The sequence below is a fragment of the Opisthocomus hoazin genome, chromosome 2 (genome assembly GCF_030867145.1).
Source record: "Opisthocomus hoazin isolate bOpiHoa1 chromosome 2, bOpiHoa1.hap1, whole genome shotgun sequence".
NCBI lineage: Eukaryota > Metazoa > Chordata > Aves > Opisthocomiformes > Opisthocomidae > Opisthocomus > Opisthocomus hoazin.
The window spans coordinates 52,342,132-52,356,696 of NC_134415.1; the positions used below are offsets into that span (position 1 = coordinate 52,342,132).

Consider the following 14,565-nt stretch of genomic DNA (forward strand, 5'->3'; position numbering starts at 1 on the left):
GGTAGTGCCGGAGCATTAGCAGCCTGGTTACAGCTCGCACTGCGTCAGTCGTGCTCCACACCCCGTGCAGTCAGCTGACCGGCCTCCTGCAGCACCAGTGCAGCCGCAGACTGCGGACGCTGCTGGGGAAGCCCATGTTTCCCATCCTGGGCTGTAGATTTCTTCTCCTGCAGCTGTCCTCTTGGTATGCATAATTGATAATCACAGCTGGAGGGTAGATCGTTGGTGGAGAGATGGACAGTCAGCCGAGCAGTTGGAAGGATAAGGGTATTTGTTCTTTCACCTTTTTTCCTTTTTTTTTTTTTAGCTGAAAATGCTGTGGGTTGTTTTTAGCAAACGGTGTTTGTAGCATGTGTTTGATTGTGAAATGTATCTGAAGATGTAAAATCTAATTGTACTATATGCAGAATTGCAAAAGCTGTAGGTTAAAATGGGTAAATATGAGCAATGCAGAATTATTTATGTGGGTGAAATGGCTTGTGTGACACTGCAGATCTTTTTCAGTGCTACAGAGCATATTAAAGAACAGCTTGTTTTGGTATGCACTGCACAAATGACAGCATAGTCCGAATTTAGTTGATGTTTCTTTGAAATTCCTAGATTATGAATAATTTAGTAATATTAACCATTAACTCGAAAGAATGTAGTGTCTGCAGTTCATGTCGTGTAATAATTTTATGAGGAGAAATCGCATGCAGACTCTACAGCAGGTTATTCTCTCCCTCGCCCTCGTCAGGAATAGCATATCTGGAGTCTACCCTTAATCACGTTTGCTTTGGATTTTTCATAATTCTGTTAGGTTCTGGGTAAAACTGACTTTTTTTCAGAATTTACAGCTATAATGTCAAATTGGTTTAGGTAAATAAGTAGCTAACCTTATATTAGTGTGGTTCTGACCTTTGTTCCTGTAACCACCAATGGGAGATCACCATTGTAAATCTCTGTGGATCATTATATTAGTGCTTGATGTGTAAGAGTTTAAGCCTTATTTGAATACCTAATCTTCAAACTTTATCAACAAGATAAGCATTAAAAAAATTTAATCATTTCTGGATACTTAAATATCTTCTTAAAGAGCCATGTCATGCTCGGTACTTTGTACTTGTGATGTTTTCCTGTTTTTTCTAATAACTGTTGTTCAAAATCTGGGGTTTTTTTTCCACTTGGACAAAATTGCCAGCTGTCTAGAATCCACAGAATGCTCTATCAGAACCTAAATCTGTAGCAAAAAAGCCCTTCAGGGAAAAAAGTTTGCCCTTGCAAAACAAGTTTCTATAAGTTTTAATATTTCGTTAAAGGGCTGTAAAATATTAGGAAAAAATATCCTGAAGTGTTTAGTAATATATTCTTGATGTGTAACAGTTTTAAATGTTCAGCCCTTTGTACATCAAGCCTGAAATCCAATTTTCAGGTTTTCTTTTACAACCTGATGAGCAGTGTTGGTGGTGGTCTTGTCCCTCGCTGCAAGCAGACATTTCCAAAGCTAGAATTTGAGACCATGAGAATAATGGATTCTTTCTTGGTTTGGAATTAACAAATTGCCAATCATGAGCATGCCTGTGTGGCACACTTGGGGGGAATACGCTAACCATGCCAGGGCAAGCCATGCTGTTACAGCGGCATGGATGCCAGTAACGTGGGGTCTGTACACGTGGCTGCTTTGCGAAATGGAGACCTGACTAGCATGTAATGGAAGTGGCCTCCAGTGAACAAAGGAAACCTGAACTCGTCCTACGTGTGTATTTTGTATTGGTATAACTGCTTCAAGCAGTGTTTTAAATTCCTCTTCCCCCCTCTTTGTTTTTACATAGTGGCATCCCCTTAGGTGGAGGAAGCTGGTTTAGTGCCTGTTTCTCCCTCTGAGGACATCCTTGCTGCCTTGAGGTTTGATGATATTTTAACTTGTAGAGATAAGGTCTAAAAGAAAATGGAAGCAGAACAAGAAGGTTTTCTGGGGAAGCAGAAGAGTCTACTTCCTTTCCTTTTGCAACTGTTCTTGAATCCTAGTTTAGTGTGGTTTCTGATAGCATTTGTTTGTAACGAGATGGAGACATGTTGTTTCGTGTGTTCTTCTCTCATTAGGTCAGGCTCCAGTGGCATGGAGAATGGTGGGTAAAGTTCAGGGACTGATTACACTATTCATCTTACCACAGAATAAATACAGAAGCAAATATTGCAACATGCTTCTTCGCACGCTAAAAAATAACCTTAAAAAAAAAATCAAATGTAAAACCAAGGAAGAACCAAAAGTATAGTTCATAGTTAGGCATTCCAAGTGAAGCACTACTTCATAATTAATATGATCCTAAACTTAGGTTTTGTCTGCATATTACTTGTGCTACAACTGTAGTAGTTCAGGAACCAGTATAGTAGAAGTGGTATAACCTGTGGTATTGATTAATACCTGTGGTGTTGATCATTTAGATAGGCAGGATGAAACAGGTTTACCTTGGGAATGGTATGACTTTTATTTTTAGCACTTTTAAAGACAGGCTTCCATGGAGTAATTGGTACTAAAATGTCTTAACATTCATTTATTTATTATTTCAATTAATTGTAGTTTTTAATGGCTGAATAATGCAAATGATAGGATGAACACCACAGCTATACTCCTAGGATATCCCAGGATTTTTTGTTGTTGTTGTTTTGTTATTAATGTGCTGAAGATCTGTCTGAGTTCTAGTTCAGATTAGTTAGATAGTGGAAAAGGTTGCATAGGCTTGTGTAGCACTTGAGCTTTTAAATTTTTTATCGTGAGTAATCAGAGTTTTGGAATGGTTTTCCCAGTTTGTACGTTGTGCACACATGCACAGGTATATGATTAAGTAGAAATGAGAGAAGAATACTGCTTTGATGCATTAGTAATTGTGAGATGGTATTTGCATTTTGGAGGGACAATCTGGTACTGTCAGACTTCTTTTTCATTCTAGCATGTACTTTGTGAAATCTGTGTCCCTTTTTCTTGCTAGGGATTGTGGGGCAGATGTGCCAAGTCTGAAATGTGTGTGATGCAGACTTGTTTTCTGACCTTTGGGATCCAGTTAGACAAGCCTGTCAGTCCAGCTGGATGTGCCGCTCCTTTGTAAGTCTCTCCCTAGGACAGGGAGAGCTCTGTTGGTTGGTTGAAGTCAGCTCCATGTGCTTGGCACCGCGTGCGGTCATGCTACAACCACCCAGTTTCACCAGCCTGGGGTTGTTTTGTTGTTACTGACTTTAGGCAAGACAGTGAAGGACCAAAGTGGCTTCCAACACATCTGATCAGGGTAAAAGCAGGCTTGAATTTTGTGGCCCAGTCTGTAACTGCTCCTGCTTCGGGTGTCAACCATGATTTTAAATGGTCATTCTGATGCAGGAAATCTTGAAAATGTCTGCTAATAGTGTTTGTGCTTGGCAGACTGATGACTTGATGGGATGGTGGCTGCTCCCTGGGGTTTGTCTGTCTCCAGCTGGGGCTGACTCACACTAGGCTTGGCCAGTCTTTGAAAGTGAAGCTGCAGGGTCACGTCTCGCCTGCTCAATACTCCACATAAAAGATCGGTGGAAACCCTGGTGATCGCTGTCATGTGTAAATAGGAAGTTTATTTAGCATAACTGGAAAGTGCCTGTCTAAACAGAAATTAACAGCAATTTACCTGTTTGTGGTTGTGTACGGGGCTTCGCTGGCTTGGAGCTGATTTTCTTCATAGCAGCTGGTGTGGTGCTGTGGTGACAATTGTCACTGTACACATGCATTTGAAAGCTGCCTGTTCTCAACCCTTCTGTTACATTTCTGTATTAGTATAGCGTTGGCTGTTCTTAAATTGATCCAGAAAGGCTCTTACTTGTGCTTCTACACTATTTTTACTATTGTTCGAAGAATATTAAGAACTTCTGCTTACCTTTCAGATTACAGAAAGGTTCTGGTGTAACGGCTGTTGTTCAGCCAGTGTTTGCAAATCATACACTGTTTGTGGTTTTTTTAATCTTCCTTCTCCTTCTACACAAGCAGCCTTTCTTTGGTGCTGAAACCCTTTTTTTGTTTGTTTCGAAATACTGGATAGAGAGTAGTTGTTCATTGTGAAGGCGAGTCTCTGGCTCAGCAGCTGCGTGCCGCAGCGGCGCGGCGGCCATTGGCGGGGCCCGGCGCGATGTCGCGCTGGCGGGCGGCAGGCAGTTGCGTGTCTCTGCCGACCTCCCCGTGCCCTCGCAGGAAGTGAAAAGGCGCTGGGTCGTCAGCTGTGCAAGAGCTGGGCGCATGCAGGCACGCTCAAGATGGATGCCAAAATGGGTTAGTCCCTTTTCCTTCCTTTTCTTTAGTAGGTGGGAATTAAACTCGCTTGTAGATCTCGAGGCTTTTAATTTCTCTGTCTTACAAAAAACAGACGGGGTTACTTGGCACAAGTGTTTTTTTAAAAAAGAGGAGTAGCAGGTTAAGTACATTAACCACTTGTTTTTGTCATCAAAAAGCAGTATGAATTGCTCAGTTTTAAGCTAAATATCTCTGAAAGAAAGAAAAGACTTAAAATTAAAGCTATCACGGCACTTGCTTTAAAAGCAAAATGTAATTGGATGAGTTCTGCATGTACGGCACGGATGCTAGCAGTACTATTTTTAGACGTGCCAAGTGACAGTTCGTGCTTACCAAATGTAGGCAGCTGTTCTTGGTTTAGAACAGGCCTGGAATACTTGCATTAAATGCATGAGCTTATAGTTCATATTGTGTAAAATAAAGCTTAAAACAGTTTCCATGAGGAAAGATACTGCTTGGCAGGGCTCTTCCTAAGAATTGGTTGGGGTTTTTGTTTTTTTTGTTTTTTTCTTTTTTTTTTAATCTGCTGTGAATATCTAGTGTATAAGTTGAACACAGAAAGCTGCTTCTAGTAATGCTTTTCATTTTTTCTTCTGCTTTAGAAAGAAATGCAGGTGCCTGTTTCTGGTCAATTGGAGAACGTAAATCAATTTCATCACCTACTCTCTTGGACTGAAAATTACAAATTGTTTTCTCAGTGACTTACAACTGAATTTTCCTTTTGAGGAATTTACAATGCAACAAGATATGTATGTCGTTAAGCTGAGGCTGATTTGGTAGTTCTCCAGATGTAGTGGAGGCAAAGTGGTGAAAAATGCTTCATATGCAGTTTTAACTCTGGTCTGGGAGGTCCGAGCTTGGGGAATTTTCTTATTGATTGCTGAGAACAAAAGACTTGAAGAGGAGTGGCTAGAGGCCATTTGGCATTTGTGGGATGCTTTCATTCCAGCAATCTACCTTTGTTTCTCATGTTCTGGAAACTGTCATACAGATGGATTACTGTCCTTATGTTCCTTATTACTGGGTTCAGGTGTAATGCCTTACTGCTCGTAATAAGTAATTTCCTATGAAGCAGTAAGAACCCACTTACCAGTGGAGACGCTTTAAAACTGTGTTGCAGAGGAGGGAGTGTCTCATTTACAGAACTAATGCTGTCTGCAAACGGAGAGGACTAGGGCTCATACTTAGTGTGTCACATGATATGGGAGCAGCACCCGAATTTGAATGTATGGATGCTCAAATTGCAGCATTTAAAAATAAATATAGTTTCAGTATTTTGAAGCAAATACTCAGAATGAAATGATTTTTTTCAAAGATTTTTTTTTTTTGCATGATGTGGGAGTACAAAATCTATCAACATATTTTGGCAAGACTGGTTTTGAAAATCACACCCAGGTGGTATCAATATCTGCAGCTCAGTTTAGGTTTACAGTTTACAGTGATTTTTATGTCAAGCTCACAGTTTTGTTCATAAGCTGGTTTTACATGCTGAACTGGCTGGCGCAAGGTATACAGAGACACTAGCAGGCACTTTTGTGATTAGAAGTAAAGCCAAAGAAACGAAAGAAAATGTTGTTGAATTTAAGGATTATAGCCCATACAAAAGGGTTTCTGTGATGACTTGATTTTTTTGCTTGTTTGTTTGATTTTTTACAAATATTAATGAAAAGTTGTACTGCTTAGTGGTTCATTTGTTTGACAGGGGAAATAGAAGTGCAGCTTTGTAACATGAAGAGACTCAGTGGAAACAGGTCGACAGGGTGCGTGGATAGGTTGGGCTGCAATTTGATGAGGGCTTTAGATTGGTGCTGCTCTGAGAGCAGGCGTGTCACCTCCTTTGGTTGGCTGCTCTATCTCTCACCCCATATGTTTGTGGGGTCACGTGGTGAACCACATCCAGAATCTGATCTGGCTGGCTGCTTACTATTTATTTTATTTTTTTGGTGCAGTAGTTGTGAGCAGCGTACAGAAAACTAGGCTGGTTCTCTGTGAGACCGTGCAGAGGAAAGGAGTGGGATCAAGTGGTGGTAGAGGGGTGAGGCTGTTTATTTCCACAGCAAATTTTTGGTTATGACAAATTTAAGGTGTTCATGCAATTGTAACCTGGTTCTGTCTGTAAAGCTTAAGGAAATTTCTGCTGGAACACGAATTAAATATTTGGATAAAATAATTTGCATTATGAAAATGGGAGCTTTAAGTGTCTGACCAGAGTTCTCATCTCTTTAGTGCCTGCTGTTCACTACAGTTTCCCTACGGAAATAATTAGGAAAGGGCTTCAGCTTCTGAAACACACTGAAATTGCATCATAGCCCCAGCTGCATTTTGGTGCTGTACCTGCAAAGGGATTTTGCAGACTTTGCTCTGGAGAGGCTACTAAGTATTTAATGTTGGTGCATTACCGCATTTGCATCCTGTAAGAAAAAACAGTCAAATTTTATTTTTTAATTTTCTTTTATAGTCATTCAGAGTAAGAATCTGTTCTGAATCGCGATACGTTATTTTGCAGTTAACTTTGGTGATGTTTAGGATGACAGGATTACTAAACTTGTGATGTAATAGTAATAATTTTTCTATAATTTATCTCGAGTTCTGTATCTAACACATTATTGCTATTAACAAGCAGTTTTGATGCAGAAGAGGAATTTGTTCTTGTAATCAGATGTGGAAGTAGGAATCATGAAGTGAGTCTTACTGTGTCTCTGTCTGTGAAGTATGAGACTAGCCTAGATGCCTCTGCCCAGTTCTGTACTCAGCAATGGAGAATGTCATTTGCCGGATTTCATGAGTTCAGTAATCAACTGGATGCTACAGTGCCTCAAAACAAACAAATCTGCAATGGATGTATTAAGCCATTACCTCTTAGTTTACTCTGAACAGTGATGCTAAAAATGGCATAATAGTGTGTTCCCTCATGAGAGTTGCTTAAGGAAAAAATAAATTTGATTTGCAAATGAAGTATTTTGCACTGGAGCACAGCATATTCAGCCTGGACTGAAATTTCAGTGAGATTATTCCCTCTTGATGGCTTAGTCTGTCACCCATGATAAACATTATAAACTGCTATGGGAATGTCTTCAGTCAAAAGGAAACAAAATTAACTGTTGATCTTGGTCTTGAGCAGTGCCTTTGCCTGTACCACACTTGCAAAGATGGAATGGTTTAGAGATCTGTTAGTGTCTTGTTATTTGTTTTAACAGGGAAACGGAATCAGTCTCTTCAGTAAGTGACCACCACAAAATCCACAAAAATAAAACGAAATTAAGCACAAACTACTATGGTTCTGATGCAGAACACAGCACAGTAGTTGGAGATTAATTCTGACATTGCTTAAGGGCAGAACTGTTCTTAAATTTTAGCAATTACATTTGAGGTAATCCTATTAACAATAATCCCAGTAATCTGAAGTCCAATGCAAAATCAGTGCTAAGATAACCTATTTGTAATTGTAATTTCAGCTCTGGTTTCACAGTGGGATCGCGAGTTCCATTCTTGATGACTCTCAGCAGTCAAGTGAATCACATTTTACTGTTTTCATATGGATGCAGAAGGTATCTTGTTCTAATTTCTTACCTTTTTTAAATTTTAGTTGTTGACCTCCTTTACTGGCGAGACATTAAGAAGACCGGAGTGGTGTTTGGTGCCAGCTTGTTCCTGCTGCTTTCATTAACAGTGTTCAGCATCGTGAGTGTGACAGCTTACATTGCCTTGGCCCTGCTTTCTGTGACGATCAGCTTTAGGATATACAAGGGAGTCATCCAGGCAATCCAGAAGTCTGATGAAGGCCACCCGTTTAGGTGAGATTTTTCTTTTAATTAAGAAAGAGTGTGGGGTTTTGGGGAACAGCAGTATTGGCACTGTTAGAAGCGGTAGATGATGTATGTTGTAATAGGTTGCATGATAATGTAAATAGTCTCTATACTGAAAAAACTGTTACCTAGCCTACGACTGCTATTTCAGTTTTTCCTCAGTAGGCTTACACAGCGACAAAGAAAATGAAATGAGCACTTTATACAGGGGATTTCCCAGGGAATGCTAGAGGATCTTAAGTTATATTAAAAAAAAAAATAATAATATGCTTCGATCTAATGGAGAAATATGTGCATTTTAGAATGATACAGTCTTCAGAATGTGAACCACTGGCAGATGATGTATAAAATTTAAAGAATACCCGGGAGGTGCAGCACTTCCAATGCAATGTATTTAGGAAAATCAGAATAAATGTAGCAGGGGATACTTGTGTACCTTTTTGGATTTTTTTTTTTTTTTTAAAGAATACGCTTAAAATTTGTGGTTTAGTATGTCGCAGCATAGCTGCGTTCTCCACATGCAAGGCTGCCTTGTTATCCACAGAATCCAGGTTCATTGCAGCCTGCCCAGATCAGAAATCCAGAGTCTTGAACTGCGAAGTGTAAGGTTTGAGGAGTTGAATCATAGGATTAATTTAGGTCCTCAAAAAGGATCTCCGAGCTCTTTGCTTTACATGATGAGCTAAGTCCTTGAGTCCTTGAGTACCATGTGTGCACTTCCCTGCAGTGTGGGAATACGGTATCTGTGGTATTCATCCATTCCCGTGTACAGTGGTAACCATTATTGCAAAGCTGCATCTTAAGAGAAATAAAAACTTATTAGTGTAATCATTAGTAACTACTAAGAGTGTGTTTCCTGTTTCCATGCTAGCCCTGTCCCATGCTGCTCAGACTTGCTCCTCCCCTTTATTAATTAGTGAAGTGGCTCAATCTCCATTTCCCTTACACCTTTCAGAAACTCCTGCTTGCCCTCCTATTTACAGCGCTCTTACCAATTTTGTGGTGTTCCCAGTTGTTCTCTTCCTCATCTTCAGTAGGGAAGAGAAAAACGTTTTCTTGGGTTTACCTCCATTCCTCTCTGACTCTGTAGTGACTCACTTACCTGGTGGAAGCCAATCCGTGCCTAAACCAGCTGTAGGATGAAACTCTGGAAAAAAAGGAATATTTGCTTTGAAGCTTAAGTCTGATATAAAAAAAATGCATCGGAACAATTGACAACAACGTTCAGGATAGCAGTATGGATATATATACCTTTTGTAAACTTAGTTTTTTGTTTGGTTTGGGTTTTTTTAACCATGAAGGCCTTGTATGGCCCTCCTTATTCACCCTGCTTAGGGTGAATAATTACCAGTTGAAATCCTATTTGCCCTGTCTACACAGCAGTGCTCTTCAGTATCCAAACAGCATTTCCAGGTTTATCAGTTAAGTTCGTTCTTAGCAAGAACATGCAAAATTTGTTCTACCTGTGCTCTTTCTGCAGCTTACTTCTAAAAATATTGATATTCGTAAGAAGCTTCCAGACGTTCTTGTCCAATGTACGTGGTTGCTTACTCTTTTATCTGCATAGCTTCAGCTACAAGAAGGATATTTTTGCTTGAATTTAGTTCGACAGTGAAGAGCACATCCATGAGAAAATTTAATTTTTGATTCAGGTATTGAGTATCTGGCTAATGAGTTGAAAAGGGTGTGCAGATTGAAGCCAAATGTGGATAACAGAATGTAGCCTTGAAATGGCTGCTGCCTGTAGTTACCATTTCAAGTATTTTGATTTGTTTTGGACTTGCCACAAGGCCATGTTTAGCTTTATCTTAAATGACATATGTAGGAGCCTTCACTATGCATTTTTTATTTTTTCAAAAAATCAAAACCACGCTGAAGCAGAATTCCCCCCCAACAAACGTAGAAGTTGAACGACTGTAGTAACTGTAAAATGAGTGCCCTGTTACAGATGTGCCACATTGCTCCTTCTCCCTTTGACAGGCAAATTAGATAAATAAATTATTCTCTATTTAAAGAGTCTAAACTGCAATAGCCACTGCAACTACAGATAAAAGTCGCAGTGTAGTGGAAAGAACATGTAACCAGATAGGAGCTTGTATCTTAGAACTGCTGTCACTAACTGTAAGATTTTTTTTTTTTTTTTAATAGCAAATGATGAAAAACTTGCTCATTTTACTGTGCCTTAGTGTGTGTGTGTTACAGCTTAATGGTAACTTCAGAAGTGCCTGCCAGTGGTGTGAATGGATATGTTCCTTTTGTAGGACTTTTTTCTGTTTGAGAAATGTAGGAATCTCGTAGACTATTGGGCCACCTAATACAGTAGCAAAAACAGAGAATGACACACACCCCCACCCCCCCCGTCTCATTTTTTTTAAAATACACATTGGCCTTATTAGCATACTAGAGTACAGCATATGCTGAGGAGTAGGAAGAGATTTCATAGACCAAGCAGCCTATGTGCCAGTGGTGCTGGGCACTGTTTGGGCCACTTGCTAGCCTTGTCTGTTCACACACACACGTTAGCCAGCACAGCTTTTCTGGCTAGTCCTGTTAAGACTGTGTGTGGCTTAGTAAATGCACTAGCACAACACAGCAGTGAGAAAGAATGGTTTTTTTCATTTCTTCTGAGTTTGTGGAGTTTTTTTAAGGATCACTTGTCTTCTAAGAGTAACTTACGTTAGTTCTGTCCTTTTAGCGTTCCTCCTATGGTGAAGAATGTATAACAATAAAAAAGAATATATGTTGATACTTTGTATATATAGCGTATAGATACTATTTGTCAGCACTCTTGTAGTAAAGTTTCATGAGCTCTTCTTTCTTGCAGGGCTTACTTGGAGTCTGATGTAGCTGTGTCTGAAGAGCTTATCCAGAAATACAGTAATGTTGTGCTTGGTCACATTAATGGCACAGTCAAAGAGCTGAGACGTCTCTTCCTAGTTGATGACTTAGTTGATTCTCTGAAGGTAAGTTTACTTCATCTGTAGATACAGCAGCCTTGTGTAACTAGATTCCTTGCTGACCTAGCTTAGCAAAGCCCACTAGTCCTTATAAACATGAATGAACAATGGCATCTTTGGCTCTGTGTAAGTAAATACTGAGTTTTAGTTTGCTTGTTGGAAGTACTAAACCTTTTTGTTTTTCAAGAAGTATAGCTTTGTTAGCCACGCTGAACTGAATGTAAAGTTGTACGTGCAGTAATAGAGTGGATAGCTTTCTGTCCTTTATTTTGGCAATAAAATAGAAATGAATGGAAAACTGAAATAAGCTCTGACTGCATGCATTTCCACTGTTATACTTCCTTGCTGGTGCTTAACAGCAGAAATCTAAGAAAACAAGACATTGGTCATTCAAAATTTGTCACTAATGTATATCTCTTCTGCTTGAAAAATCTATGTTTTGGACTAGACTGGCGCAGTTTGGTTTAGTTCTGGTTTTCTGTTTGTTTCTGTGCTGAGACTAGCAAGTGGCTAGTGTGCAGTTACTTGCCCGAAACGGTAGGAGTTCTTGTGTCCACTTTTTTGGTGGAAGAGTTGGGGGCTGAGTGATGCCCTGGTTTTACTGGGAAGGTGGACGCCTGTTTCAGTCCCTGGATGTGGGTGTTAATAGCTGCTGCTTTTAGTGATGCAGGTTACTGAAATGGGTTTTGTAAGTTACTCCACCTCAAGTGTGCAGTGCATTCTAACAGATACCTTGAATATGTCCAAGTAGTATTTAATGGGATTTAATGAAGGTGGCAGAGCGAAACTGACAGTGAAGAATTAAAAAAAAAAAGTTAAAGAATTGACTGAAAACATTGTAGTTTCATTCTGTGAGAATTATACTCTCTCAAGCTAATCGCCCTGCTTCATTTTTCCAACAGTTGTTTCCTTTACTGAGTACAATGTGTTGTTCACTTCTTTTTAGTTTGCTTAATCTGCTTGAAATAAAGTTGCATTTATCCTCCAGTAAATCCCTTACTTAGTGCTTTGTAAAGTGCATTGAGGAGTTGTGGGGTTGAGGGAAGGGGTTTCTAGTGAAACTTGGAAAAAATAGGAAGGCTGTATAAGTCTTTGTTATATTTGTGGAATAGAAATTGGAGGCAGATCTCAGCATCTTACCCAGCGTTACTAGATCCGGTTTCTCATTATGCTCCGCAGTGAAGAGTTAGCACCGGAAATGTTGCACTCAATGCTGTGCAAGTCTCCTGCAGGAAGTGTCTGGAGAGAGGCAATCGTAAGGCTGTCAGGTCATTACCTGGGATCTGCTGCTTGTGATAAGCATTCATTAGCCTGGGGTCTTGTGTGACAATCTTCCTGCTCCTAAAGGGTTGTGCAGTAAAAGTATTTTATGAGGTGGCTGTGCCTTCTTATTTTTCTGATCATTCTTCTGGACACAGTTGATACTGCTGCAATCACTTTATGGCAAAATGGCACAAATAAGGCTATTACCGTCTGTGCCTTGCCAGTGTTTCCACGCGGGGATTACATTTTGATGGCTAAATCCTTTCGCCACAGCCCATCGGTCTGTTCTGTAAGAAGCTGTGTCTCGCCTTCACGCTTAAGTGACTGAGTACTTGGGATTCGTCTCTGCAGCATCTCAAGGCCACAGCCTTGACCAGAAGAATTACTGTTACACAGCTAGAATTGCGTTTTGATAACTTCCAACTCTGTGTGTGAGGGAGGAGAGGAACATAACTTTGTTTATGGTGTTTTTTAAGGGCGTTGACTTTCAATGTTCAAAAAAAGTTATTTTGCTTAAATCGCCTTTAGATCTGATTAAACAACATCACAGCAAAACTTGTAGTCACAAGGTTGCTTTATTTCTTTACTAATTAAGCCCTTTGTGATATGTTCCTTCATCTGTTACAAGAATTTCCACACCATTTGTTTAGAGATCACAATCCCTTGCAGTAAAGGAAAAGGAAGCAGTGGACAGCCAGCTGCTGTTTCAATTAACACTGTCTTCAAAATTAGTCCTTTCAGAGGAATTATATTAGGAGTAGAATTAATTCCAGTCAGAATGTCTTCCAGGCACTCTAACCACTTTTAAAATACTATGGTATATAGGAAAGATACATTTACTCAGCTTCACTAATTCATTTCCCCTCTCTCCTTCTGACATTTAAAACATTTAATGTAGGTTAATTAGTCTCATTTATGGTATGTGGGAGCAACCCTTACATGAAACCAGTAAATGTCAGGACAGTTCACGTGCACAACATACTGGTTTTGAAGAGTTTCTGCTTAAGAAGAATATTAAGATGCTGGGGTCTTGCGTAATGTAACGACCCTGGTTTAAAAAAAAAAAAAATCTTGGCTCATCTGGTTTAAACATCTTCATTATAGGAAACAGCATGTTTGTGTATAATTAAAGTTACAGACCATTAAAGTAGAAAATGTCTGCAGGTCAGTTTTCAGTGAGTAATGGTTCTGGCTGTAAAATCTGTCTTGTTAAGACTTTTTCTTCTTTATTAAATAATGCTTCAGTCATGGAAGTCCTAAAATGGACTCTAAATATTTATGCAGCACAAGAAGTTCCTCACAGCTCTTGAGGAGCAATTCCAGAGGAGCCTTTGCCAGAGAGTCCCTGGAGAAAACTGCACTTTGTCCTGATACACCACGATCTAGTGCTTCACCCCTAGCTGCGCAATGGCAGCCATTCTGGCACTGGGGCACAGTTGCTTTCAGTTTGTCATTGCTCAGCTGATGTTTTGAGAAACAGAGCTCTCTGCTGTGTTTGAACTATTTCATAGCAAAGAAACTGATATTTGGCCATTTCTGGATTTTCCATTAAATTGCAGAATGCTTTGGGTACTGGGGAGTCATTAATCATTGGAATGAGGTAGGCAAAAAGTCAATTCAGTCTGTCACATATACTGGGTTTTCTACTGGTTTACATATCATTGTAACATTTAGGCTGAGCTTGGGCCCTGAGCTTTCCTTCTGTCCTGTCCTGAGTGTGTGGGAAGAGCAATATTGTCTTTGTAGGTCAATCCTGGGTTGCTTTCTTTTTTTTTTTTGTTTTGTGTTTTTGTCTTATAGCTCTAAGTGTTTACACATGTTTCAGGTAAGCCTTTTTGCATTTGTTAGGTTCTCTGAGTTTGTCTCATTTCTAAGGAAAATATATTTTTTTCCTGTAGAAAGGAGACCAGTACAACATTGAGACCAATACATAAATGTGGGACTGAGATCAACTCCACTTAATCCCGGGACTGTTGTTTTAACTGTCAGAAGTGTGTGACGAGAGAGGGTGTTGTGGAAGGGGGGTTCTCAGGTTTTTGCTTTGGTAGCCCCAGCTTTCGAAGTAGCTGTCCCATCCTGGTGTGGCAGAGAGAAGGGTGGTCTCGCTGGGGTCAGTGGTTCCCTCTCCCACCCAGTATGAGTAAGTGAAGTGGATTAGAAACTGCACATGCAGCACCGTTCATCATTAGACCCTGATGCTGCTCTGGACGGACTTTTGGAGAAGCAAAGCCTGTGTTGGTTAAATGTTAAC

The 14,565-nt window shown here is 39.9% G+C and overlaps 1 protein-coding gene across 6 annotated transcripts in view; it reads left to right on the forward strand.

The window, feature by feature from the left end:
- Window positions 1-14,565, forward strand: part of RTN4 (reticulon 4) — a 47,146-nt gene that overhangs the window by 25,437 nt on the left and 7,144 nt on the right. For 4 of the 6 annotated variants that reach the window (XM_075413621.1, XM_075413622.1, XM_075413623.1 and 1 more), the window contains 2 exons: window positions 7,875-8,082; window positions 10,919-11,057. In XM_075413621.1, the coding sequence (XP_075269736.1) occupies window positions 7,875-8,082; window positions 10,919-11,057 (347 nt within the window). Of the gene's footprint in view, window positions 1-52; window positions 268-4,167; window positions 4,268-7,874; window positions 8,083-10,918; window positions 11,058-14,565 lie in introns of those variants that run through there. The other 2 variants (XM_009931321.2, XM_009931322.2) reach the window with 2 other exon arrangements.